At 34.5% G+C, this 24,869-nt stretch overlaps 1 protein-coding gene across 2 annotated transcripts in view; it reads right to left on the bottom strand.

The window, feature by feature from the left end:
- PPP4R3B (protein phosphatase 4 regulatory subunit 3B) overlaps positions 1–24,869 on the bottom strand; it is a 51,390-nt gene that overhangs the window by 11,826 nt on the left and 14,695 nt on the right. For both annotated transcript variants that reach the window (XM_065929248.1, XM_065929249.1), the window contains exons 4-12: positions 21,673–22,296; positions 18,838–18,915; positions 17,617–17,733; positions 15,585–15,701; positions 11,755–11,886; positions 10,607–10,709; positions 7,006–7,047; positions 5,246–5,404; positions 1,123–1,292 (exon numbers count right to left, since the gene is read on the bottom strand). In XM_065929248.1, the coding sequence (XP_065785320.1) occupies positions 1,123–1,292; positions 5,246–5,404; positions 7,006–7,047; positions 10,607–10,709; positions 11,755–11,886; positions 15,585–15,701; positions 17,617–17,733; positions 18,838–18,915; positions 21,673–22,296 (1,542 nt within the window). The remainder of the gene's footprint in view (positions 1–1,122; positions 1,293–5,245; positions 5,405–7,005; positions 7,048–10,606; positions 10,710–11,754; positions 11,887–15,584; positions 15,702–17,616; positions 17,734–18,837; positions 18,916–21,672; positions 22,297–24,869) is intronic.

Here is a 24,869-nt window from a genome sequence, read left to right as displayed (position 1 = left end):
TATCTGAATCAAAAAATATGCAAAGGAGAAAAATTAGAACCCAAAGTAAAATGGTTGTTACATATTGAAAGGAAAAAAAGGTAAGTCTTGGGCTTCAAAGGGTATTTATCAACCATTCAAAATTATTTTCAGAAAAACAAATTCAATCATAGGAATAAAGATGGCGTTATGAACCCTACACTTCATTTGATCTGTATCTCAACAAAAATTTTAAAGGAAAAACATATAATATAAAAAATTAATCTCTAATTCACAGAACAGTGTGCTGTGAACCTGGGTTCAGAAAGTTGGTGAGCTAGTTAACTATTTTCCCTTTTTTCTAAGGCTAGAACTTCTTTCTATCTTCTTCATCCTTTTTGCAAAACGTACTCATAGCAAATGACTACTCTAAGAAAAACAGTCTGCCAAATAATGTTGACATGAGAATAGTGTGTCATCAGTTCAAATCTGACTTGCAAGAAACAAAAGTAGAGAATGAATTTCTAGCTTTGATTTTCTTTTTTCAAGTTCTTTCTGATCAAGTGGCCATGTCTGCCAGTGGAATCATTTCAGTGTGTGGGACAGGGTAAATTTATTGTATCAGTTCTTCAGTTTTCATCTTATCCCTGCTATTCACATAGAGCTTTCTCTAGATCTTTTATGACAATTCTTTCGCTGCCTGAGACTGAGCCCCACATCTTCAAAAGCCCCGACTGTGCTCCTAAACAAATGAATGCATTTGAATAGGTCAGCTAATCTCTTTGGGTGTCTCTAGCCCTCATCAATAAAATAAGGCAGTTGGAATAGTTCACCTAACAGTCTCTTCAACTTAAAATTCCATCATAATATTCTACCTTTTATGCATCTTGTATCAATGTCTACCAAGGGAATTATCTTCAACTTTTCTATTCATTTTTATCACTACCCTTAACAATAGATCACAGAGATCATATCAATGGCATGCCAGAGTGAAACATCCACATATGCTAAATATCCTGAGCCATTTAGCCAAAAAAAAAGAAACTGAGAAGAATATAGAGTAAACATGATTTAAAATACTATGATAAGTTCACAATGTAAAATATTAACATCACTAAACGTATCTATTTTTTTTTTACAAAGAATCTTTTAATATAAACTTACCACTCTTATAAATTCAAATAACTCAATAACAGCTGAGTTCAATAGATTGTACCGAGTTCCATTATCCAGAAGAGCATTTACAACTGGCTCAAAAAGATTTCCCTTGGTGATGTAACGATTGTAAAATTCATCTTTAAGGCCAATTATTCGCCTCATAAAACGAAGAGCACCTAATTAAAAAAAACACAGGGAATAAGTGAATAATCTTACTAATATTAATTATTGTACAGGTATTTCTACATAAAGAAATGTATATGTTCATCTAAAGTAAAAAGCAAAACTATGTTAAAAATAACTGGGTTTTGAGAAAAAGAGAATTAAGGAAAGACCACTCAAAACTTGTAAAACTTATGTAAGGAGCTAACAAAATTCCTACAACTGGTAAGCAGAGAGCTACAAGGCAGAGAGATTAGAAAACACACAAAACCCACACAATACAAATGCTGGCACTATTTAGAGCAGTGCTGGTAGACATGAGACAATACAGTGAAAGCAGCTTAGAATCAGCAGGGGCTGTCATTAGGAAAGGAACTTGAATGGTGCAACCTGCCAAGAGCCAAGACTTCATTAACTCTTTGGGGGAGAGAGGGGAGAAGGAAGTGGGGGGAGCTTTGGAATTAGGTGCTTCTTTTAAATTTTCTGAAAATACAGCCAAAGTGCTCCTGCTACTTGTATACAGGAGGGCTAAGGGGTTGCTTTACTTTTCTGGTGAAGGCTATTCCAGTTTTCTTTGCCTTGGGAAAATCATCTGTGAACCAACACTACCTCCAGATTATAATAAGCTGTTTAACCTTTGGCAAATATGTACTATGGCAGATCAGACTGTATTTGTAAAACAGTGACAGGGCAATAAATAAGCAGTATAATTTGGCTTTTCACATTTTAGAATACTGAAATGAAAATTTCCCTTTGGTCTTTTCCCTGTTAAATAAAGCTAAACAAATTTAGCAATATTACTAAAACTTTGATGAAACACAAACTAATTTCAATCCCTTATTTTTATGTTTATCTTTTAACTTGTAACCTCTCTCCTAGATAGCTTAATTTATTCTATAGGTACCACTAAGCCACATCCTTTAAAACACAAAGCTTCCGGGGGGATTGGGATGGGGAATACGTGTAACTCTACGGCTGATTCATATCAGTGTATGACAAAACCCACTGAAAAAAAAAAAATAAAAAAAAATTAAAAAAAAAAACAACACACAAAGCTTCCGACTTTCTAAGTTAGTTTCATTACAAACCCTCATTCACAGATAGAAGTTACTAAAAGAAGAAGTTGTGTCTATCGAAAGAGGTTCTAAATATTATCTGAAAATAAAACAGAAATAAGCCACATAAGGTATGAATGTGTGATCACTGTAACACTTAAAACAGCTGTGGACAGAAGTGCTAGACTGAAAACATCACCTCTTTTTATAGTAAGATAAGAACTAGTTTATTTATGATTAAAAAGACTGAAGTACTGGCAAAGACCTGAGAAAACAGGCAATTTCATGTTGCTGGTGAATGAACATGCACACAAAGCTATAGTTAAAACAGCACTGTTTATAATAATTTAAATCTTAAAGCAATATAAACATTTAAATACTGGATATTCATTCAATTATGATATATCCATTTAAATAGGACCAATAAGCAGTCATTTCAGAAGGGACTATTTATAGAAAGCCATACAGGAAAATCTAGCATGAGAACATTAGTTCTTTCAAAATATAAAGGTTTAATGTAAATCTAATCAGGATGAACTGGATAAAGTTATTTTTAAGTTGCTATGGAAGAACAACTCTAAGAACCAAGAAAATTATGAAAAAGAAAACAGAAGAGGTGCTAGGCAGATATTAAACTTTATACCAGAGATACTATAATGACAAACATTCTCATTCATTTTATCTTGTGAAATAAAAGTACAGATGATTCAGACATAAGACAAATGTATATGGTAACTTATTATGCATCAAAAGTATTTTAATTCAGTAAAGAAAATATAGTTTATTTAGTGTTAGTACAATTGGTTATCCATCCAAAGAAAAGCTAGGGAAATTTGCTGGTGGTTTAGTGCTTAAGACTCCATATTCCTGGGCTTCCCTGGCGGCTCAGATGGTAAAGGATCTGCCTGCAAGGCAGGAGACATGGGTTCGATCCCTGGGTTGGAGAGATTTCCTGGAGAAGGAAATGGCAACTCATTCCAGTATTTTTGCCTGGAAAGTTCCATGAACAGAGGAGCCTGGTGGACTACCATCCCGGGGCTGCAAAGAGCTGGACACAACTGAGCATGTGTGCAGGAGACCCTGACTTGATTCCTGATGGGGAAGATTCCATGTGCCCTGAAGCAACAAAGCCTGTGCGTCACAACTATGGAGCCTGTGCTCCAGAGCCCGGGAACTGAATCACTGAGCCCATAGGTCACAACTACTCAAGTCTGTGGGTCCTGGAGCCCATGCTCCACAGTAAGAGAAGCTATTGCAATGAGAAGCCTGCACAAGGCAGCTAGAGAGTAGCGGCCAGTCCCTGCAATTAGAGAAAAGCCCCTGCAACAATGACCCAGCACAGTAAAAAAAAAAAAGAAAAAAGAAAAATCAAATTATTAAAAACAAAACAAAACTCGATACTCCCAATGCAGGGGACTACCCCTGGCCAGGGAACTAAGATCCCACATATTAAAGAGGCGTGGCAAAAAAAAGAAAAAAAAGAAAAAACAAACATAGAAGAAAATTGAGGAATATATTTGTATAAACTTAGGACACAGAAGACTTTAAGCAAGACCAAAAAACCCATAAAGACATATTTGTCATCATAAAGAATTTTATAGCAATTATATGGAAAACAATGCCACAAGTCAAGGTAAAGACAAGTGAGATGGGACATTTTGTTCTCCAAAATGTGATAAATTGCCAATATCTCTAATATATAAGAGCTCTAAGAAAAGGGTAATAGGCAACTCATAGCAGATAACATACAAAAGCACTAAAATGTGAAAAGATGGTATCAAGGAAAATATAAATTGAAACACAAATAATACATTTTCCATCATCAGCTGGATAACATTTAAAAAAGCAGTCACATTGAGTGCTGTTCAATGAATGCATTTTTCACGTCAGGTGCCTCAACCTTTTGAGAAAGTAATCTGGAGGCTATTATGTTAAATTAAAATCAAAAAAGGATATATTAAAAATATAGTAACATTTTGCCCTGGCAATACCAATACTGGGGATCTACCCTATGGAAATAAACCAGTAAAGATTTATGTACTAGGCTAATTACTACATTATTATTTGAAATGGCAAAATATCCAAACAATCTTGTAATCCATGTAGTGGAGAATGGTAGAATAAGTTGTGGAAGAGCCACTTTATGAACTGTTACTCAGCTATGTTTAGGAAAAATATTAGTTCACGCCATATCCAATGAGCTAGAGTAACATGAAGGGGCTGAGATGTGTGTGAGCATGATCATGTTTCTATAAAAATAAAACATGAAAACCTATACATGTGTGAATGTTTATGTAAATTTGCACAGGTACGGAAAAAGGAATGGAAAATAAGTAGTGCAGGCAGTTAACACTGGCTTTATTAAGGCCTTAAAAATTAAGGTGTAGTACGGAGATTAACCTTTTCTCTATACTTGACTATGATTTTCATGCTCAGAAAAAAATCCACAAAGCTCTTATTTTGAGAGAGAAGGTTTCTTTACCTTTATCTGCAGGTGAAATTATGAGGAAGAAAGGAAGGAGTATGCCAAAAATCCAAATTTGAGCAAACATCAGCATTAAAGTTTGATTTTTATTGGTCCAAGTGGTCTACTAAAGGGCTACCCATAACTTCATTTTACAAGTTTAAATAACCTGAGTTACACAAAAACATATAAGGCCCCTATCTCAAAAATAAGAGTCACTACTAAACGACAGTTTGATGAAACAGATGTAAAAGATGGCAGGAGAGGTTCTGTTAGTGATATCATTGCACAAGGTATTATATCACAACTGAATCTAAATGTGAGCAATATGTAGGTGGGAGAAGCACTATGACCTATTCCTCCTGTCTTTTAAATAAAAGACCAAAACTATTAAGAATGTTGTTCCATAAGACATTTTACAAGAATGTTCATTAAAACTGTTACTTACACAAGGCCAGGAAAGTGTGCTTTGAATTCATCAATACTAAGACTCTTCTTAGCAAGTCCTTGTTCATAATATAGTTTTTTATGTGATACGTGTGATGTTCCACACAAAATGTGAGTAGTTCTAAAATTAAGGCAAGCAGCTGTGCTGTTTGGTAATTATCTGCAAAGAAAATCATTGCATGAAAATACACACTGCAACACATCTAGACAAAGAGAATACCAAGTATAAATCCTTTATTTTAGAAGAAAAGTAAAACTGTGTTTTTTCCTAATTTTTGTATCAATTAAAGAAGCTACAGATTTTTATTTTTTCATTAGGTAGACTCTGCAGAAGTATTAGTAGTTTTACCTACTAAATACTTTCTAAGGCTCTAATATAAAATATTTAAGTATGTTAAATAAAAACCTACAAACATGATAATAAGACCCTCACTGCAATGAGATTTTCTTAGTAATGATTTTGTAATATGTGCTATCATTATTAACATTAATGGGTCTATAAAAGGATCTACCCCATAGTAAAGAGGAAATATCTTAAACTTTTTGCTTAAAGTGGTACAACACAAATCTCTCAAGAAAAATTAATATGCTTTCTTTAAAGACATCTTTAAGAAAAGGACATTTCTGGCTGTTTGAATATCAAGTGAAAAATGTTATATCAAGATTTTAAGACAATAATCTTTTTAACATCAAAAAATATTCCAGCTTTTTCTTCCTCAAGAGGCTTTTGTTTACATACTCATGGAATGATTTACAATTGCTTCTTGAACATCAAGATTGAATAAATAGGTAATTACCCATACCTACTGTAAATATTTTAAGCAAGAAAACATTAAGCTATGAAGAAATTATGGAATCAAAGCCTTAGAGAATAGCAAAAAAACCTGACATCATCTAGTCCAACTATTTTATTTCTCACATAAATATTTTGTGGAACATCACATGATGTTATCAGGAAGAAATTTCAGCATTCTTTTTAATAAAAGAATGACCATCAAGTATAGAAAATACAATTCTGATACTCAAAGATCTTCTCTACTACGAATCTAAGAGTTTTACCTGTTCCAGACTAATTAGTATAATAGCCAACACCACAGCCAATATTTGAACTAGTTTCTTACCATTAAAAACAATTCTCTTTCTCAATTCGCAAATTTTATTTACAAAAGATTTTGCAACAGCAGTCTGTAGTGTTAAATTAATGTCTTGTTTCCACTTTCCCAAATTAGGATGTGAAATCACTCACAATATATCTAATAATTCAATCTCTGAATTGCTTCCTTATTTGAAACTGGCTTCCCTAGAACTCTGATGAGCCTGGTAGAAAAGACAGGATGCTTAGGTACACAAAGCACATTTTCCATATTACCAGGTCAATACCTGATACATATGTTCCAAGTAGAAATAACAGTGCTTATACTCAGAATCATGAGACATCTATGTATGCAAAGACTGTTATGAAGACTACTTCCTAACTGATTTGCCTTAGTTTACTGTATTTAAAAAATAAGAGGGAACTAATTCTCAACTTTTAGAGGTCTTCCAAAAAAAAATGCAGGACATAAATTTACAGGAAAAAAAAGTTTCAAATGGATTTTCCATCTTTGATATTAGAGTTGAAATTTTTTCTTTAAAAAAAAAATCTAGTTTTGGATTTTTGGATAAAAATAAACCTTTCCTAGTTTTGTCTAAGTACATTATATTCTGAATAGGAAAATCATATAATTTGCATTAGTTCATAAAATAAGAATTTATACTCACCAGGACAAATCGTGCTGCTTTTGTTAGATCCAACTATATTATCTAAAAAAAAAAAAATTAAAATCAGTGACTTCAGTAATAATACCTCATACTTCCTTAGCACTTTACAACATACAAAGCACATCTTTGATCATAACCTCATTTTACCGGCATAATAGCCATTAAGAATTAGTAGCTTCACTCAATTCCAGAAAAATAAATGACCCAATCAAAAAATGGGCCAAAGAACTAAACAGACATTTCTCCAAAGAAGACACACAGATGGCTAACAAACACATGAAAAGATGCTCCACATCACTCATTATCAGAGAAATGCAAATCAAAACCACAATGAGGTACCATTACACGCCAGTCAGGATGGCTGCTATCCAAAAGTCTACAAGCAATAAATGCTGGAGAGGGTGTGGAGAAAAGGGAACCCTCTTACACTGTTGGTGGGAATGCAAACTAGTACAGCCACTATGGAAAACAGTGTGGAGATTTCTTAAAAAACTGGAAATAGAACTGCCATATGACCCAGCAATCCCACTTCTGGGCATACACACTGAGGAAACCAGATCTGAAAGAGACACGTGCACCCCAATGTTCATCGCAGCACTGTTTATAATAGCCAGGACATGGAAGCAACCTAGATGCCTATCAGCAGACGAATGGATAAGGAAGCTGTGGGACATATACACCATGGAATATTACTCAGCCGTTAAAAAGAATTCATTTGAATCAGTTCTAATGAGATGGATGAAACTGGAGCCCATTATACAGAGTGAAGTAAGCCAGAAAGATAAAGACCATTACAGCATACTAACACATATATATGGAATTTAGAAAGATGGAAATGATAACCCTATATGCAAAACAGAGAAAGAGACACAGAAGTACAGAACAGACTTTTGAACTCTATGAGAGAAGGTGAGGGTGGGATGTTTTGAAAGAACAGCATGTATATTATCTATGGTGAAACAGATCACCGGCCCAGGTGGGAGGCATGAGTCAAGTGCTCGGGCCTGGTTCACTGGGAAGACCCAGAGGAATCGGGTGGAGAGGGAAGTGGGAGGGGGGGATCGGGATGGGGAATACATGTAACTCCATGGCTGATTCATGTCAATGTATGACAAAACCCACTGAAATGTTGTGAAGTAATTAGCCTCCAACTAATTAAAAAAAAAAAAAATGTGAAAAAAAAAAAAGAATTAGTAGCTTCAGTCAAATATTATACCTCTATCTGCATTTTTTTTAGAGACTTGGGTGCAGATGAACAATTATTAGAAGATGGTATCAAATATTCTATTAAGATAACACAGATTTTAATAATTAGTCACTTACGCTTTGAATTAAAAAAATTAGGAATATTAAAAGTTTCAATTCCTAGGCTCACATCTTAGAGCATATTTATGTAAGGACCTTAAACATAATAATGTATACCAGAGCATTGTTTGTAACAGCAGAAAGCTAGAAACAAGTTACTGTGAAAAATCACACATTATACATGTCACAGTAATATAAAAAACAGGGGTAATAAACTCCAAATTCGGCATTTTTTGAGGGATGGGGATGGGGTAAAATGAGAATGCATAAGAAACTATGTATAATTTATTTTTTAAAAACTGAGAAAGCACAAGTCAGTATTGACAAAGCCAATGGGAAATATATATCTGTGATGCTATTATCTAAATATTTCTGTATGCTGGAAACGTTTTACTTTAAAATGAAAGCTATGTAAATCCATGGCTGATTCATGTCAGTGTATGGCAAAAACCACTACAATATGGTAAAGTAATTAGCCTCCAACTAATAAAAGTAAATAGGGAAAAAAAATAAAATGAAAGCTAAAAATGCATTTAATTTATATAAATGGAAACTTTCTGAAAGAAAACATTGTGACATGCTTTTTTACCCATTCAATTTTATATTTTTGAGAACTAATCAGCTGACAGATCAAAATTCAATTATTTTGACTGCTAATTAGTATTCCACTGCACAAATATACATGTTCACTTCCTACAGTGAACAATGCAACAACATTCTTATATCTGTCATGTATATGCATAAATGCTCCCTAAGATATAAATTCAGAAATGGAGCTGATAGTATTATCTAGGGTGTACAATTTTTATTAGTTTAGCAAGGATTTTAACTGACTTCCTCTTAACTGATTTAACAGATAAGCCATCATCTTCTGAGCTTATGTCCCCCAACATTTCTCATTTGACCAGCTGAGCTGTATACTTCTCAAAGAGTCAGTCCTTTAGCTAGTTATATTTGGCACAAGATCACATAAATACTGTAGATTGATAAAATGTCACAGAACTGTATTAATCTATGGCTAAGTTAAATACAGCAGAACTCAACTTATATGCACAAAATTATGAATACTTAAGCACTTAAAGGGAAAGTACTTAAAACCACAGCAGAATTCTACACTCGGATTGCTTAAAAAGTATGTTTGTTTCAGTTTTCACTCTACTTTAATAAACTGAAACCAGAAATTGTAGCTATAAATTATGGTGCTGTTTATGTAAGAATGCAATATGGAAATACAATTAAAGAAAAGAAAGCAAAAGTGACAATGTTAGGTGCTCAGTTGTGTCCAACTCTTTGCAACCCCATGGACTGTAGCCTGCCAGGCTCCTCTGTCCACAGAATTCTCCAAGCAAGAATACTGGAATAGGTAGCCACTCCTTTCTCCAGAGGATCTTCCCAACCTAGGGACTGAACCCAGTTCTCCTGCATTGCAGGCAGATTCTTTACCGTCTGAGCCACCACAATTAAAGAAAACCCATATATAAAAAACAGACTTCCCAGGAGCTTGAACAGTAAAGAATCTGCCTGCAATACAGGAGCCTAGAGTTCGATCCCTGGGTTGGGAAGTTCCTCTGGAGAAAGGAATGGCAATCCACTCCAGTATTCTTGCCTGGAGAATTCCATGGACAGAGAAACCTGGTGGGCTACAGTCCATTCGGTCACAAAGAGTCAGACACGACTGCACGACTCACACACACATGCACATGCACACACACACACACACACACACACACACACACACACACACAAAGAAAAAAAACAAACAAAAAAAAAGGACTTGACACTATTCGAACTATCAGTAAGAGTCAGCATGTAAAGTAAACGTTTAGTTTATTTTTAAAAATTATTATTCTCTGCTTTAACCAACTTTTTAAACTTCTGATGCTTATGTTCAGAAATTAAAGCATTTTTTACTGTATTGCCAACTCTAAAATGATGGTTCCCTTGGATTTTCTAATGTAGGCAATATACTCTCTACACTTACTCACTCTGATATTAACTCTTCAAAAAAAAAAATTTTTTTTTTATATTAACTCTTAAGAACTCTGGGAACAATCTTCTTTTGCTAAGTGTTTACATTTCTCCCACTCAAGGTGTAATACTTTCTCCCACATTTTGTACACGCTTCTCTACCACAGACACTCTAAAACATGGGAAACCATGATTTTACATTTCAGGTTAAAATTTTAGGTAATAATTTCCCTGTCATAAAAAGCATCAAGTAAAGAGCCTGTTAGCTTTAATACTTATCTTGATCTTTTAAAACAGAAATCGTAAGCAGGTAAGTAAGAGGCCCTACCCTTTTCACGTCTGTCTTCTGAAGTATTGGTCAAAAGTGGTGCTGTGAGGACATGCATACAATGGTTGTAGAAGAAATTTAGAAATTCACTTTTTTCAGTTTTCTGAAATATACAGAATTAAAATAAAAACTTTATTATCTTTATAATTAATAGAACATCTTCAAGAATTAGCAGTGCAAGTCATACACAAACAAGAGATACTTTAGGATACTGTGAAAGACTCAATAAAGTTATCATATTCACTTTAATCTTATTTCTGAAGAACTGACAAACCTATTTCATATTACATGTTAAATGAAAAAAAGCATTATAAAAGGTTTCTCCAGGGAAAATTATTCAAAATAGTTTTTTTCACGAGTATGATTTGAAATGCAATGGAAAATCTATTAATGTGAGAACAACTTAACCGCTTAAAATTTGAAAGCCCAGATTTCACAATGTATCCAAATTTGAACAAACACCAAGTTTATTTATCAGGCCACTAGAAATGGTACGGATTTTAGATATTTCTTAAAAAGTTTTAAGAATCTGTTACTTGGAAATTTGGAAAATAGTGCCTTTTTGTGTTTTGACCATTATTTTTTATATAATTGGCTCTATAAACTTATAATGATTTGAAAACACACTTTTTCTCTAAGTATGAGGGAATTCTATAAAGGAGAAATATTCAAGCATTTTGAGATAACCACTAATAATATTTTGTGATATTTCCTTAAGTTCTTTTTGTGTAATGACTCCTTTCACCATGCAATTAAGATAATCTGATACATATTGTTTCTTTCTTACTGTGATTAAAAAACATAGAATTTACCATCTTAACCGTTTTATATATAGTTCAGTAGTGTTAATTATATTCACACTGCTGTTTTAGTTTTTAAGATGCTAACATACAGAGGCCAAGAAACAAAAATAGAAGGGCTAGCATTTTACCAAGATTTCAGCAGACTACAATCTTGTATTTTGATGCAAAAATAACTGCTAGAGGAATATTACTGCTACTTGAATACTGAGTGTACAAATGCTTTTCAAAGTTGTACAAATTTTCAAAATTTAAATATTTACATATAATTTATATACAACTTAGTATATACGAAATCATCTAAAGCTGACGAGACCAAAGTGTTTCTGCTGCCGAGTAACTTCTTACATTGGCTGTAGCCAGCATGTTCTCTGGATCAATCAGGGTACGAAGCAGGCCCATCAGCTGAACAGCGCCTCCGAGCTCAGGGTCAGTGTCACAGATCATTTGCTCGATGACGACATTAATAAGAAGGAGATCCTGAAAGGAAGCAGGGCTATATGAGACCTGACTTGGATGGAAGACAAACGCACCAGCTCCAAGAACAAAGTCAGAATCATACAGGAAGAAAAAAAAGAATGAAGTTATTTAAACTTTTTAATCCTCACATCTTCAAAGTTCTATAAACATACTAGAGTAAAAAGAAACCCACTCAAAACCAAACAAAAATCAGAGCACACAATAGCTTTCAATATCATCCTTATAGGCACCAGAAAACAAAATATTTACCAGCAATTCTTACTCGCTAACATATTCTCAATCTTGCTAACTAAAAAAACACTGACAAAATATATGAAACTACAACTGGTAATATAGAAGACACCAGACAATGAAAGACACTAAGAGATGGATAACAAATGAGATGAGCCCTATGATATATGTTAGGTATTATTATTAGTATAAATTACTGGATTCTGCAAACTAAGTAAAAATCACTTCTAAAAAAACTGGCATTAACCTTGTAGCTAGAGATTATGTTGTGGAGAGTAGCATGGAATAGCAAAATGGTCTTATCCCAGAGGGACACTCACCTCAGCCAACAATTAAAATTAGTCTACCTATAATGCATGACTAAACCCACTTCAAAGTAACAATGTGCTGAGACAATGAACAAATAATTCCTAATATAATGAATGATTTAACATTCATCAATGAGCTAAAAGAATTACCAGCATTCTAACTTAGTTGTCTGTAAAACAAGCTTCCCTGGTGGCTCAGCTGATGAAGAATCCGCCTGCAATGCGGGAGATCTGGGTTCCATCCCTGGGTTGGGAAGATCCCCTGGAGAAGGGAGAGGCTACCCACTCCAGTATTCTGGTCTAGAGAATTCCATGGACTATACAGTCCTTGGGGTTTCAAAGAGTTGGACATGACTGAGTGACTTTCACTTTCACTGTCTGTAAAACAGGCTTCATCTTCTTAGCAAACTTGATAAACAGGAGGAACAGCTAAATTAAAGGACCAAGCCTCTAACAGCAGTACAGCTAATAACTAGCTAGGTAAGCAGCCTTATTTTAACTCTTCCATGCTCTTTTCTCCAATGGAACTAAAATTCAGCAGTCATTAAAGTCAGACCACTCTCAAAATTCAACCCAGCATTTCTAACTGCATGGTAAAGTTCTTTCCTGGCATGAAAACAAATCTAATTTTCCTTAATCTGCTTCTCCAACAACGGCATTCATCACACTAGAAAGCTCATGATCAAGCAAGTTATAGCAAAATAATGGAGATTTAAGACAAACGACAGGAAAATTACTTCTTCGGATGTCACACTATGACTTGATCTGAAAAATAAGCCATTATAGAGTAACCACAGTGACATTTTTCCAGCGCTAGGTCACCAAAATCTATTCTTGAGAATACTCTCTTAAATTTGTAGTCTTAGGAGAGGCCTAGTAACTCCTATCCCATTAATGTTGCTTTAATACCATGGTCTCTGAGTTTTACGTCTCTTTGTATTATCAGAGAAGCTTTGCAATTAGAACCTTCAATTCAGAACCAACTTCCAAATTTCACCACTATTTACTTGCAATATTCTGGAGACAAAGCCAGGGGTCATTCAACTACCAAACTACCTGGCTGGATGTTCACTTTGTAAATAGTTTTACAATAGAACATTTACTGGAACACAGCCACACCTATTCATTTTCAAACCATCTATAGATGGTTCATACTAAAGAGGAAGAGTTGAGTAGCTGCAACAGAGACTAAGGACCCACCAAATCTTATTTACCTTTTGGCCCTTTAAGAAAAGTCTGCCATCCTTCATCTAAATAGCATGAGTGATATTAATTACAGCTTCTGGGAGATACTTCAAAGCCTTGGTATAGTAGTTTCTAAATCAAGTTTTAGAGGAATAATACTTCTGTTGGTTTTATCACATTCCAACGTCATAGTATTCTTAGAAACACATACTTTTGTTTTTAAAGTACATTTAAGTGGGTTTAAGAAATTTTCAATTCTTAAATAGTTAGCTACAGAGGAAAATAATTAGCAACAGAAAGAAAGTTCTATGTATCTACATATGGAATTAGGTATTATCCAGATAATTGGCTGGCCTCCCTATTTTCTGATTGGGAAACAAAGAATATACTTTATTCCATTGCTTCCAAGGTTTCTTAAAAACTTTTTAACTTCTAGATGCTGAGACATATTTTATCACCTACAGCTTTTTATAGTCACTGTTAGTCAAGTGGCAACCATGACAAAGTTACATGACAGATTTGCACTGACACTTTCTGATAAGATCAAGAAAATATTAGAATCTGTGCAGAAATCTGTACATAGAAATAATGACTATAGGAAAAATGTTAACATTTCCTTGTGTCTTAACACATTTTAATCCTGTAATCCATGTTGCTAAAACCAAATCTGCTCTATAGTACTAGAAAGAAAAGTTTGAATGTTGTGTGTTTATTTTGAGAGAGCATACTGAATACAGAGGTAAGTTATTTCTTCAGTGTTACCACCAATTTAATATAGAATTCAGCATTTAGACTCCTTAATTCTGGAGATTAAAGAAAAAATAATTTATCTTCATTTGTGGGCTAACTTATTTCGATGTAAACAGACATTTTAAATGGGAAATTTTAAGACCTCAGAAAATTCAGGGAAATGAAAGACTTTGAAGACTGTGACTACAAGAAAAAGAGAAATTAAAAAGGGACTTTTCAATGTTAAAAATGAGTAACTGCTTCCCCATGCCTCATGCATCAGTTAAATGTAAACAAGGAAATATTTCTAATGAAAACATAAATAAAAGATTTAAAAGTTAAGAATTCTAAGTTACTAGGTTTGAGAGATTTTATGATGAATGCTCATAACCGTATGCATCACTGAGGATGAAGTAACAGATGTGTTTGTTTCAAAGTTATCTTTTGTAAAAATAACACTAAGATGATATCAACAATGACATGGTAAACTGATTAACAAACTATTTCTTTAGTCAGATTTAGCATCATTTAAACTTTAAAATATACTTAACACAAAATATTTCTTCTATTTCTTTCCTACCACCTGAACAATAGCATTAGTCCTGATTCTAAAAACTGCCTTTAAAAAAACTGAAAATATCTAACAAAAATGAATGCAAAAATCTAAACAGACATTAAGAAGTTAAAAATAAAACATAAAAAACTACAGTTTTAATTCAACAGTAACAAAAACATAAATGAATCAAATTAGCATTGGGAATCTAGACCTTCTTTAAGAAGGAACATAATGATATTTTAGTTATTTTCTACTTAACACTAACATATATTTAATATAAGGGTACTTCATTATGAATATATGTTCATTTTGTCTTTAAAATAGTTTAAGGGGAAAGTTTAGTATTTTTGTAGTGGAAAGCACAACATAGGTTTCATTATTAAATGTTCATCCCCACTAAAATAACAGACACATCTGAACAAGCAAAAGCAACTTCTAAGTTATACTAGAAAAGTGCTTGACCTACTAGACTCACTAAATCTATCTCAATACTAGTTTGAATGTCTTTTTTTTTTTAACAATAAACACATCAACTGCTACATATTCTGGGCTTGCTAAAGTCACAACTAATTAGAAATCCAATTATTCTTTATAAAAGATTAAAATTATGGTTATATTCCTTTTCTCTCAACAGTCTGCAGACATTATTCTATAGGTAATTCACACAGAACCAAAACAGTACCACTTACGTCATCACTCTGCTGGGCTTCTTGCATTACAAATTCTCGGACCATGGATGGACTAAACTCTACTAGATAAGAAAATATATCTGTTGCAGCTGACCTGACTTGCAAATCGTCCATGCCCTGATAAAAGGAGAATCAGATTATTTGGAGAATGTTGGCCCCTCTTTTCTCCCAGATTTATGTCAAACATATTTTTGGATTTAGACATGGTACTAGAATCAAAATACATACCTCTCTCATCATTTTCTTTTACAAATACTAAAAACTTCAGGCAGCTTAATGATAAGTGTCGACCAGGGTGTGTGTGTGTGTGTGTGTGTGTGTGTGTGTGTGTGTGTGTGTGTGTGTGTGTGTGTGTGTGTGTGTGTGTGTGTGTGTGTGTGTGTGTGTGTGTGTGTGTGTGTGTGTGTGTGTGTGTGTGTGTGTGTGTGTGTGTGTGTGTGTGTGTGTGTGTGTTTTAACCACCGCAAACATAAACATTGTGTCGACCAGGTGTGTGTGTGTGTTTTAACCACCGCAAAGATAAACATTGTGTCGACCAGGTGTGTGTGTGTGTGTGTGTGTGTGTGTGTGTGTGTGTGTGTGTGTGTGTTTTAACCACCGCAAAGATAAACATTGTGTCGACCAGGTGTGTGTGTGTGTGTGTGTGTGTGTGTGTGTTCTAACCACCGCAAAGATAAACATTCATAGAATTAATGATAAGTGTCGACCAGGTGTGTGTGTGTGTGTGTGTGTGTTTTAACCACCGCAAAGATAAACATTGTGTCGACCAGGTGTGTGTGTGTGTGTGTGTGTGTGTGTGTGTGTGTTTTAACCACCGCAAAGATAAACATTCATAGAATTCAAACAAAAGAATGAGCATAGGATTATAAAGCACTGCTTTATAAATGCTGCAAAAAATTTAGGGGGTGAGAAGGAGGATTCTTGATTTAAATAAATGCAAAAATGTGAATGATGTCTCTCAGATAAGGCTTCAAAACTTTCTAGAATCTGTATTTAGCCCTGGATTTGCCAGTTTACACCTGAGTAACTGAGTGTCTCTTTTACTCTCTTAATAGAGAATGCTTTTGAAAACAATCTGGGTATTTTCATTCTTTTCCATAACTTAGTTTTCTAAGGTAGTGATCCTGAATGATTTCTCCCCATTAAGTAGTACCTAAAGGACATATGATTCATAAGTTAGAAATCTCCAGGTTTTTCTGAAAACATTCCCTAAATTTGCAATTCTCAAAGTGTGGCCCAGGGAATCCTGGGGAGGGGTCTAACGACTCCAAAAGGGGGTTATAACACCTTTTTGGAAAATGCACTAGAGTAGAACTATTGTATTAAGGCATTACTGGCCTTTTTCACTCCCAGTCTCTCAGAAGTCTAGTGGAGTTTTCCAGAGGCTATAAGGTTTTATATTGTAACAGATTAAATGCAGAAGCTGCTATGAGAATCTACCTATCTTCTATTAAGCCAGACATCAAAGAAACTGGCCAAAAAGGTGAAACAATGCCACTTGTCTCACCAAAATTTTTTTGTTTTGGAAAAATTATATGTTCATAAAAGTTATTTATGTTAACTATAATGGGTTATTATTGAATGAGTTAATACTTAAAAATCTTGTTAATTTCTCATACAATAAATGCCATTGGATAGTTCATATAAACAGAAGTGTGAAAATCACTCCCTCTACCCCATATTGCAGCACAAGCCCCCTTGGTCATCTTCCCTCCCCCTACTCACTGGTCTAAAAAGGAAAGGAACTTTATTAGTTTCTATGAAACAGACTTAACTTTGTTATAGAAGAGATAATAGTCTTGTAAAAACATGCGGGATTGTTACTCACTTGAAGTCATAGTATATGAATCACACATTAATACTATAAATTTAAGTTAATAAAAATCTGAAGATGACTCACTACCAAGTGAATTACAACTTAAATTAAAACATTCAGCATGCATTACTATAATAAATTACTTCCCATCCACAATATAAAACTATTACAAATTTGCAATTTTTTCAAAAACATGAAATGAAACTATATAATTACCATTACAATTTCAAGAGCAGGAAGAATCCCCAACTTTGCCAGAGTTTTGAAAAACGCGTCTCTGTTTTGAGGTTGTAATGTCTGAGAAAACGCACAAAATTCCTTGAAAAAATTAACCTGTAATGTTAGAAAGTACAGTGAGAAGCCGACACACATTAAAAGAAATCTTGGGGCAAACTGTAATGTGAATTACCAGTGTGGAATTAAACCTTCTCAAGGACCTGAAAACCCAGTTACCATTTTTTATAGCATGGTTTCTATGTTCTTTAGGTTATGAGAAGCCAGGATATCCTGACTTCAAATCAGTCAATTCATCTTTGGTGTAGTTGTTTATTAATAGCATATTTAGTTTTCTCATTTATAAAATTATCCCGTTACACCAGGAAACCCCTAATTTTCTTTCAGGACTTCTTTAGCATCTTACTATAAAGTTTAAAAAAATGGTAAACTGTTGGTAAACAGCAGTCACCATTCTCTTTCCCCTAAGCATGGTTTATATCTCAAAAACCTAACTATCAACACATTTGAAATAAAAGCATCTCTAAGAGCCAAATTATTTATCATTCATTATTCAAGAAGGATTCTCCCTTTTTATTTTTAAAATTGATTTATTTTTAATTAAAGGATAAGTGCTTTACAATATTGTGTTGGTTTCTGCCAGGATTCTCCCTATCTGTTAAAAAAAAAAAAAAAAAGCATCCCAATAATGTTTCTACAACCACAAAAATATATGAATTCGTAGTTCTGTCCTAACACAATCCATATGCCTGACTTTATAATTTATAAGGCACATATTCCCTCACTGGGGGGAAAAACTAAATATCTCTAAAAGCTTCTAAGATAAATAAAATAATAAGTTTTAGAAATTTTGAGAATAATCATTGTATAGTATAGTTTAAATATAGTTGACCCTTGACAATACAGGGGTTGGGGAACCCACTCTCCACCAAGTCAAACACCTGCATGTAACTTTATAGCAGGCCCTCCATATCTATTGCTCCACATCCAACCTTGGACCGTGTAGTACTGTAGTATTTACTATTGAAAAGAAAATCTGTGTCTAGATGGACTCGTATAGTTCAAAAGTGTGTTGCTCAAGGGTCACCTGTTCCTTTCATACTAATTATAAACATCTTCCTCTTAAATTAACAAGCTCAATTTTAAAAGCTATGTATGCCAAAAAGTAAGTGCTCTTTAAGGGTGTGAATTTCAATAACTTACCAATTCACGTCGTTTATCATCATCTGTGGCCTCATCTGTTAATTGTGCAAAAACTTCAGACAAAAATTTTTCATCTTCCTACATGAGAAGAAATATTATATGAAATATTAACAAAAGTATAAAGTTGTACTCACTTATCTGATTTTACAAATTACAATAAAAGTAGATGAAAACCTACTAGCAGTTTCATTACAAACTTAAAATTCCAGTATATTCATGTTATAAGGTTCAAAACTTGACAATACCTTTCAATATTAGCTAGACATATATTACTACCTCATTTACATTTAATCAGAAACCGCTAAAGAACTCTTTGAAAAACAAAAATTTGATGTTCTAAAGGGCATGCATGAAAACTCTATTTACCTTAACTGAGTTCTAGCTCCTGTTCAGGGTTTGTTTATTTATACTTAATTTAAACATAATTCAAACAAGTTTGAAGATTTCATTATTAGTCCATAGTGGATTAGAATAATGGGAGTTACAAATTCAGCAATAAAGAACACTGAAATCTGGTAGCAGTAAGATTATAAATGCTAACAGTGATTATCTTTTGGTAATGGATTTTGAGTGATTTTCTTCTTTGTTCATCTGTATTTTCCAATTTTCTAGAATAAGTACGAACAATTAAATTACAAAGGAAAAAATTGACATGAATATTGAAATTCACTTTAGAGAAAATTTTCATCAAAATCTGCTGAAAGTTATGCTTTAAGCTTTAGTAATCTTTAAAATTCACTTTTATGAAATATAATTCAAGTAATTTTAATTAAAAGAACATAACCTAAAAATATCTGCAACAGTGGTAACTGCATGGTTGATAGTAAAAATCAAACCATGACATATTAAGGATATAGCTAGTATGTTGCGTACAAGTCACTTCACAGTGTGTTTGACTCCTTGTGACTGCATGAACCGGGGCCTGCCAGACTCCTTTGTCCATTGAATTCTCCAGGCAACAAAACTGAAGTGGTCTGCCATGCCCTCCTCCAGGGGATCTTCAGACTCAGGGATTGAACCTGGGTCTTTTATGTCTCCTGCACCTGCTGGCAGGTTCTTTACCACTAGCTAATATACCTGCCCCTTTTCTTACCGTGAATCCCCCATGAAGAGGTATCAATCCCTTAAAGCCTTTCTGAAACAAGGTAGAGCATATATGAAAAAATGAATGAAAAGCACTAGGTATGACTATGGAAAATATAATATGCTCTCCCAATAAATATCCTTTGGTGCTACTCAAAGACACATCATTGACAAATAACCCCTTTCATTGACTCAGAAGTGTTCCTTTTGTTATTTTGTTGATTCCCTTCAGATCTTACGTATGGAGGTCTGAATCATCCACCTTCTGAGAGAATTTAACTGTATAAATCACATACGCTTCAAATCATTTATCTGTCTCAATATTTTAGATTTTAGTGAATAAGTACACATTTATCTCAACTTAACACCTCTTATAAATTTTTCTCTTCCTGCATTGCTCCCAGATTAAATTCTTCTTTCCTGTCTAAAGATTTTTAACTATTTTTAGAATGTTTTCATTGGAAAATAGTTCCAGTTCTTTGATAAATGCAATTTCTCATTTAAATTCTTATAGGATTCATTATTTGTGTGCTGACAGCTAAAACTCCAAAAGGATTAGAGAAGCAATTTCAAGTACTACAGTCTGCTAGGAGAATGCTTTCTGATTCCTAGCATCTTTTCCCCCTAATCTCTATTACTCTTTAAAAAAAAAATTTTTTTTTTTCTTTATTTGGCTGCGCTGGGTCTTAGCTGTGGCATGAGCACTCTTAATTGTGACTTGTGGGATCTAGCTCCCCAACCAGGGATCGAATTCGGGTCTCCTACGTTAGGAGTACAGAGTTTTACCCACTGGACCACCAGGGAAGCCCCTGTTACTCTTGATAATATTCTACAAAAGCACTCTGCTCTGATAAATATATTAAGGGAGCTACTGATTGACAGCTTAAAGCCTATCATAAATACAGCTGGGAAATCTCCGCCTAAATTCCTGCTTCTTTAAGTATTAATAATTAAACTAGTTTCCTTAGATCATTTCAGTTTTTCTTTACCATTTCACTTTAAGAGCTTTTAATAAATCATAATTATCTAAGTCAAACTGTGCATGTCTACTTTAGGTAACAAAACTAAAGGGAAAAGAGGAGCTGCTCCTATAAAGTCTGAAATCAAACTTTTTTCTCTGCAATGATGTAAAAATGGGCACACGCACAAAACCAAAATGCCAAACCCAGGGCTCGTTCACCATTAGAGGTACAAAACTTGTTATACAATTCAAGGAAACAGAATAAAATCAGTCAGTCTCAGTCCTGGCTGCATATCTGAATTATTTGGGAAGCTTTAAGCACACACACTCACACATACCCACAATAATAATTAGGTCTCACAAAATGGCATAAAAGGCATTTTAAAAAATAAGCTGCTTCTGTTTAAGATGAAAAAGTTCAGGAAATGGACAGTGGTAATGGCTGCATAGCACTGTCAATGTACTCATTGCTATGAACTGTACACTTAAAAATTATTAAAATTCTGAATTTTATGTCACATATACTGTACGACAATGTTTTAAATGCAAAAAATGAAAAGTTAAAAAAAAAACAACCCAGCTGCATGACAGGAGATTCAGAAATATAAAAGATCACATTAAGAAATGATTCTTCAGAAAACTATGAGATAAAGCCCTGTTTTCTATATTTGATAGTACATTTAAAGTAAACAAAATAAATATTTCAAAAAGAAGGAACAAACACCAGCTTAACTATTAGGGTGACTACATATTTGAAAACAGAATTGTTAAGAACATCTTAGTTTACTTACCTGCAACATGCTGACTATTTCAACTTTGTTGAAGAAAATAAAAGACGTAAGAGTAGAAAGAAAATTCTCTTCAAAAACTGATGGTGTAGGCAAAATGATGTCCTGAATGTACTGTACCCTGTAAGTCTGATGTATTTTTTGCCTTAGTTCAGAGTCTGTTATTGGTATAACTTCCTTAAACTTTGCAGTTTTGGTCAAGAATTCTCGGTGCCTTTTTGGCTGAGCCAAAGCAGGGTCATATTCAAGACATCCCACGACATCCATGATACACTCATCAGAAAACATAACCTCAAACAGAGTTGCCTTATTTAGGAATAAGATTCCTCTAATAATTTCATACAAATGGTGTAAGCCTTCAGTGTTTTCCAGGTTCTCACAAGCTTGGAATAGCTGCAGTAGTTTTTTAATATAGCCTTCATTTTCCAAGGCCAGAGCCAGCTTTTCCCTACGGATAGGTGAGGAGAGAACTGAGGTAACTAAGTCAGCAATCTCTTCAAGTTTATTGAGTTCACATGTGGGTAGGTCAATCAGATGACTGGTTTCAGGCATTTCTTCAAATCGTTCTTCTTCTGATTCATCAATAAGGTCCTGTGTGACTTCCACTGATGGATCCTTACCTTGAACCTAAAAATATACAGGTACAGCTGGTTACCTTAAAATACAAAAGAATTCAAAATTTCGGAAACCAAATCACTCACCACTGAATTTAAGTAAACATACCTTTTAAGGAATTAATCCTAACTAATTAATCCTAATTGTTAATTAAAAGTAAAGTGTAGAGGGGGAAATACTACTAGCTTACAGTCAGTTATTTGAGTCTTCAGTTACTGACTGCAGATGATTTCACTTCTAAATTTCCCAACTTATAACTTGAGGTTAATTCTGATACCTAATAACCTGAATGTTTCAGATAATGTGGAGTGAGCTTGCAGAAATTAACTCTTTTCTCAGTCCCCCAAATTATTATGTATAACAAAGCACCACCTCACTGGCTTAACAAGGACACTATTGAGTTCAAACCAAATTAAAACCCAACTCCTTGTCTATTCAAGAATAACAAAATAAGATTTCCTCAAAATACTTTTGGAAAAACATTTGCTTTTGCTCTGAGTCTGAAACTAAGAAACAGATAAATAAAAAAAATCTATTATTTTAAAAACTGGCATTCATTTAACATCTGTGATAAAACCTCCAAAGGTACTAACATCTAGATAAAAATTACACCATAATGAATAAAGAACTGCTGTATGATTCAGGTTGACTGCTTTATGATTGAAGAAAAGCAAGGCTAACAAATTTTCTAATGAATTACTCTAAAAGAAGAAGTTTAGAATTTGACTTTTCATAAATTTTTCTAATTCCTAATCAAATCATGCAATAATCCTCTATTCTCTACCTTAAAACATCCTGAATATCCTAAACAAAGTTCCACAAATCTTCAAATTCACCAAAGCAACACATGAAAAAAGATCCAAGAACTTAAAGCGAAAAAAGCAGACGGATATAATAAGGCCTGTGTATTTTTTTCCCTAGAGGAATGACAGTATTTCCTTTACATCTGAGTTTTCAAGAGAATATCTGGGCCTAGGGAGGATGACACATAAATTTAAGAGATACTATAAGCAACAAGGTCATAAGAACGGTTCAGATAAAATGTCTTGGAAACTCAGAGGAAGGAAAATTCCTTCCAGCTCTTGGGGTGGGGGTGAGCAAAGAATATAAGGAAGGGATCATAAAAGCCACAGCGTTTGAGATTTTAAGTAGACCTTCAAAGACATGTAAGATTCAGAGGGAGAAAAAGGTACTCAAAGTGCAAGGGGAAAGAGCACAGAGCCAGAGAAGTCAAAGTACAGGACATGCACATGGCAAACAGCAAAACTGGAAATGCAGAGTGAATGAAACCTGATCATGGAAAGTCAAGCTAAAACATCTGTATTGTTCAAGGAAGTGAAAGTGCAGCACTTTAGAGAGTTGACCTGGCATCAGCTACATGAGATAAATTTGAAAATATAGGTAAAATAGGTTGTTATTCCAAAGGCTAAATGAACAACTGAATTTGGATTGTGATGATGGGGCAGATGAGGAATAGCTACAAAAAAGAAAAGGAATCGCAATGACCCTACAGTTTTAAACTTGTCATTAGGAAGATCATGGCGTCTTTAACAAACTGATTTGAGTTTGAGGTGTTTGAATATCCAGCTGACAACTAAACCTGTGGGTCTACTGTTGTTGTTTAGTTACTAAGTCATGTCTGTCTCTTTTGCGACCCCCATGGACTGTAGTCCGCCAAGCTCCTCTGTCCATGGGATTTTCCAGGCAACAATATTGGAGTGGGTTGCCATTTCCTTCTTCAAGGGATCTTCATGACCCAGTGACTGAACCTGCGTCTCCTTCTTGGCAAGCGGATTCTAAATAATTGAACCATGTGGGAAGCCCGTGGGCCTACTACTCTGGAAAAATATGACAGAAGATAGATATCTGGTATTAGGGTAATGGTTAAGGCCAGAAGACTCTAATAGTAATCAGGGAAAAGAGAGACGAAGCTTGAGGGGAAGGAAGAAGAAACAGAGGTTACAAAGAACAAAAAAGAGGAGTTAACTTATACTTCAAATGAACATGGTTTGTATAAGTTTAAGAATAAACGCACAGCTCTGGAACCATTAACTTGGTTATAGCGAGTTCATTTCTTTGTTATCTAGTATTAACCCTGAAAAGCCTCCTCACTTCTCTTCTAAACATAACTCTGACCTGTCAGTTGCACACAAACCCAAGTGTCTACTTGATGTCAATAGTGCTGTCCACCGGGCTTCCCTGGTAGGACAGGTGGTAAAGCATCTGCCTGCAATGCAGGAGACCTGGGTTCGGTCCCTGGGTCAGGAAGATCCCCTGGAGAAGGAAATGGCAACCCACTCCAGTATTCCTGCCTGGAGAATCCCATGCACAGAAGAGCCTGGTGGGCTACAATCCATGGGTTTGCAGGGTCAGACATGACTGAGTGACTAACACACACAGGGCTGTCCACCAGGTATTTCTGGTTCTGTCTCTTGTGGCACATGAGTTCATTGAGTCAGTGAAGTTACACGGAGCTATGTGACTTGCTTTGGCCAATAAAATGTGAACAAAAGTGCCATGTGTAACTTTTGGAAAGAGACTTTAAAAACCAGTGCCTCTGATTCGTCACTTTTCTTTCCCACTTT

Source organism: Muntiacus reevesi, chromosome 3, assembly GCF_963930625.1.
Source record: "Muntiacus reevesi chromosome 3, mMunRee1.1, whole genome shotgun sequence".
NCBI classification, from domain to species: Eukaryota; Metazoa; Chordata; class Mammalia; order Artiodactyla; family Cervidae; genus Muntiacus; species Muntiacus reevesi.
Note: the sequence above shows the minus strand (reverse complement) of the source record. Positions and strands in the feature narration are given on the sequence as shown.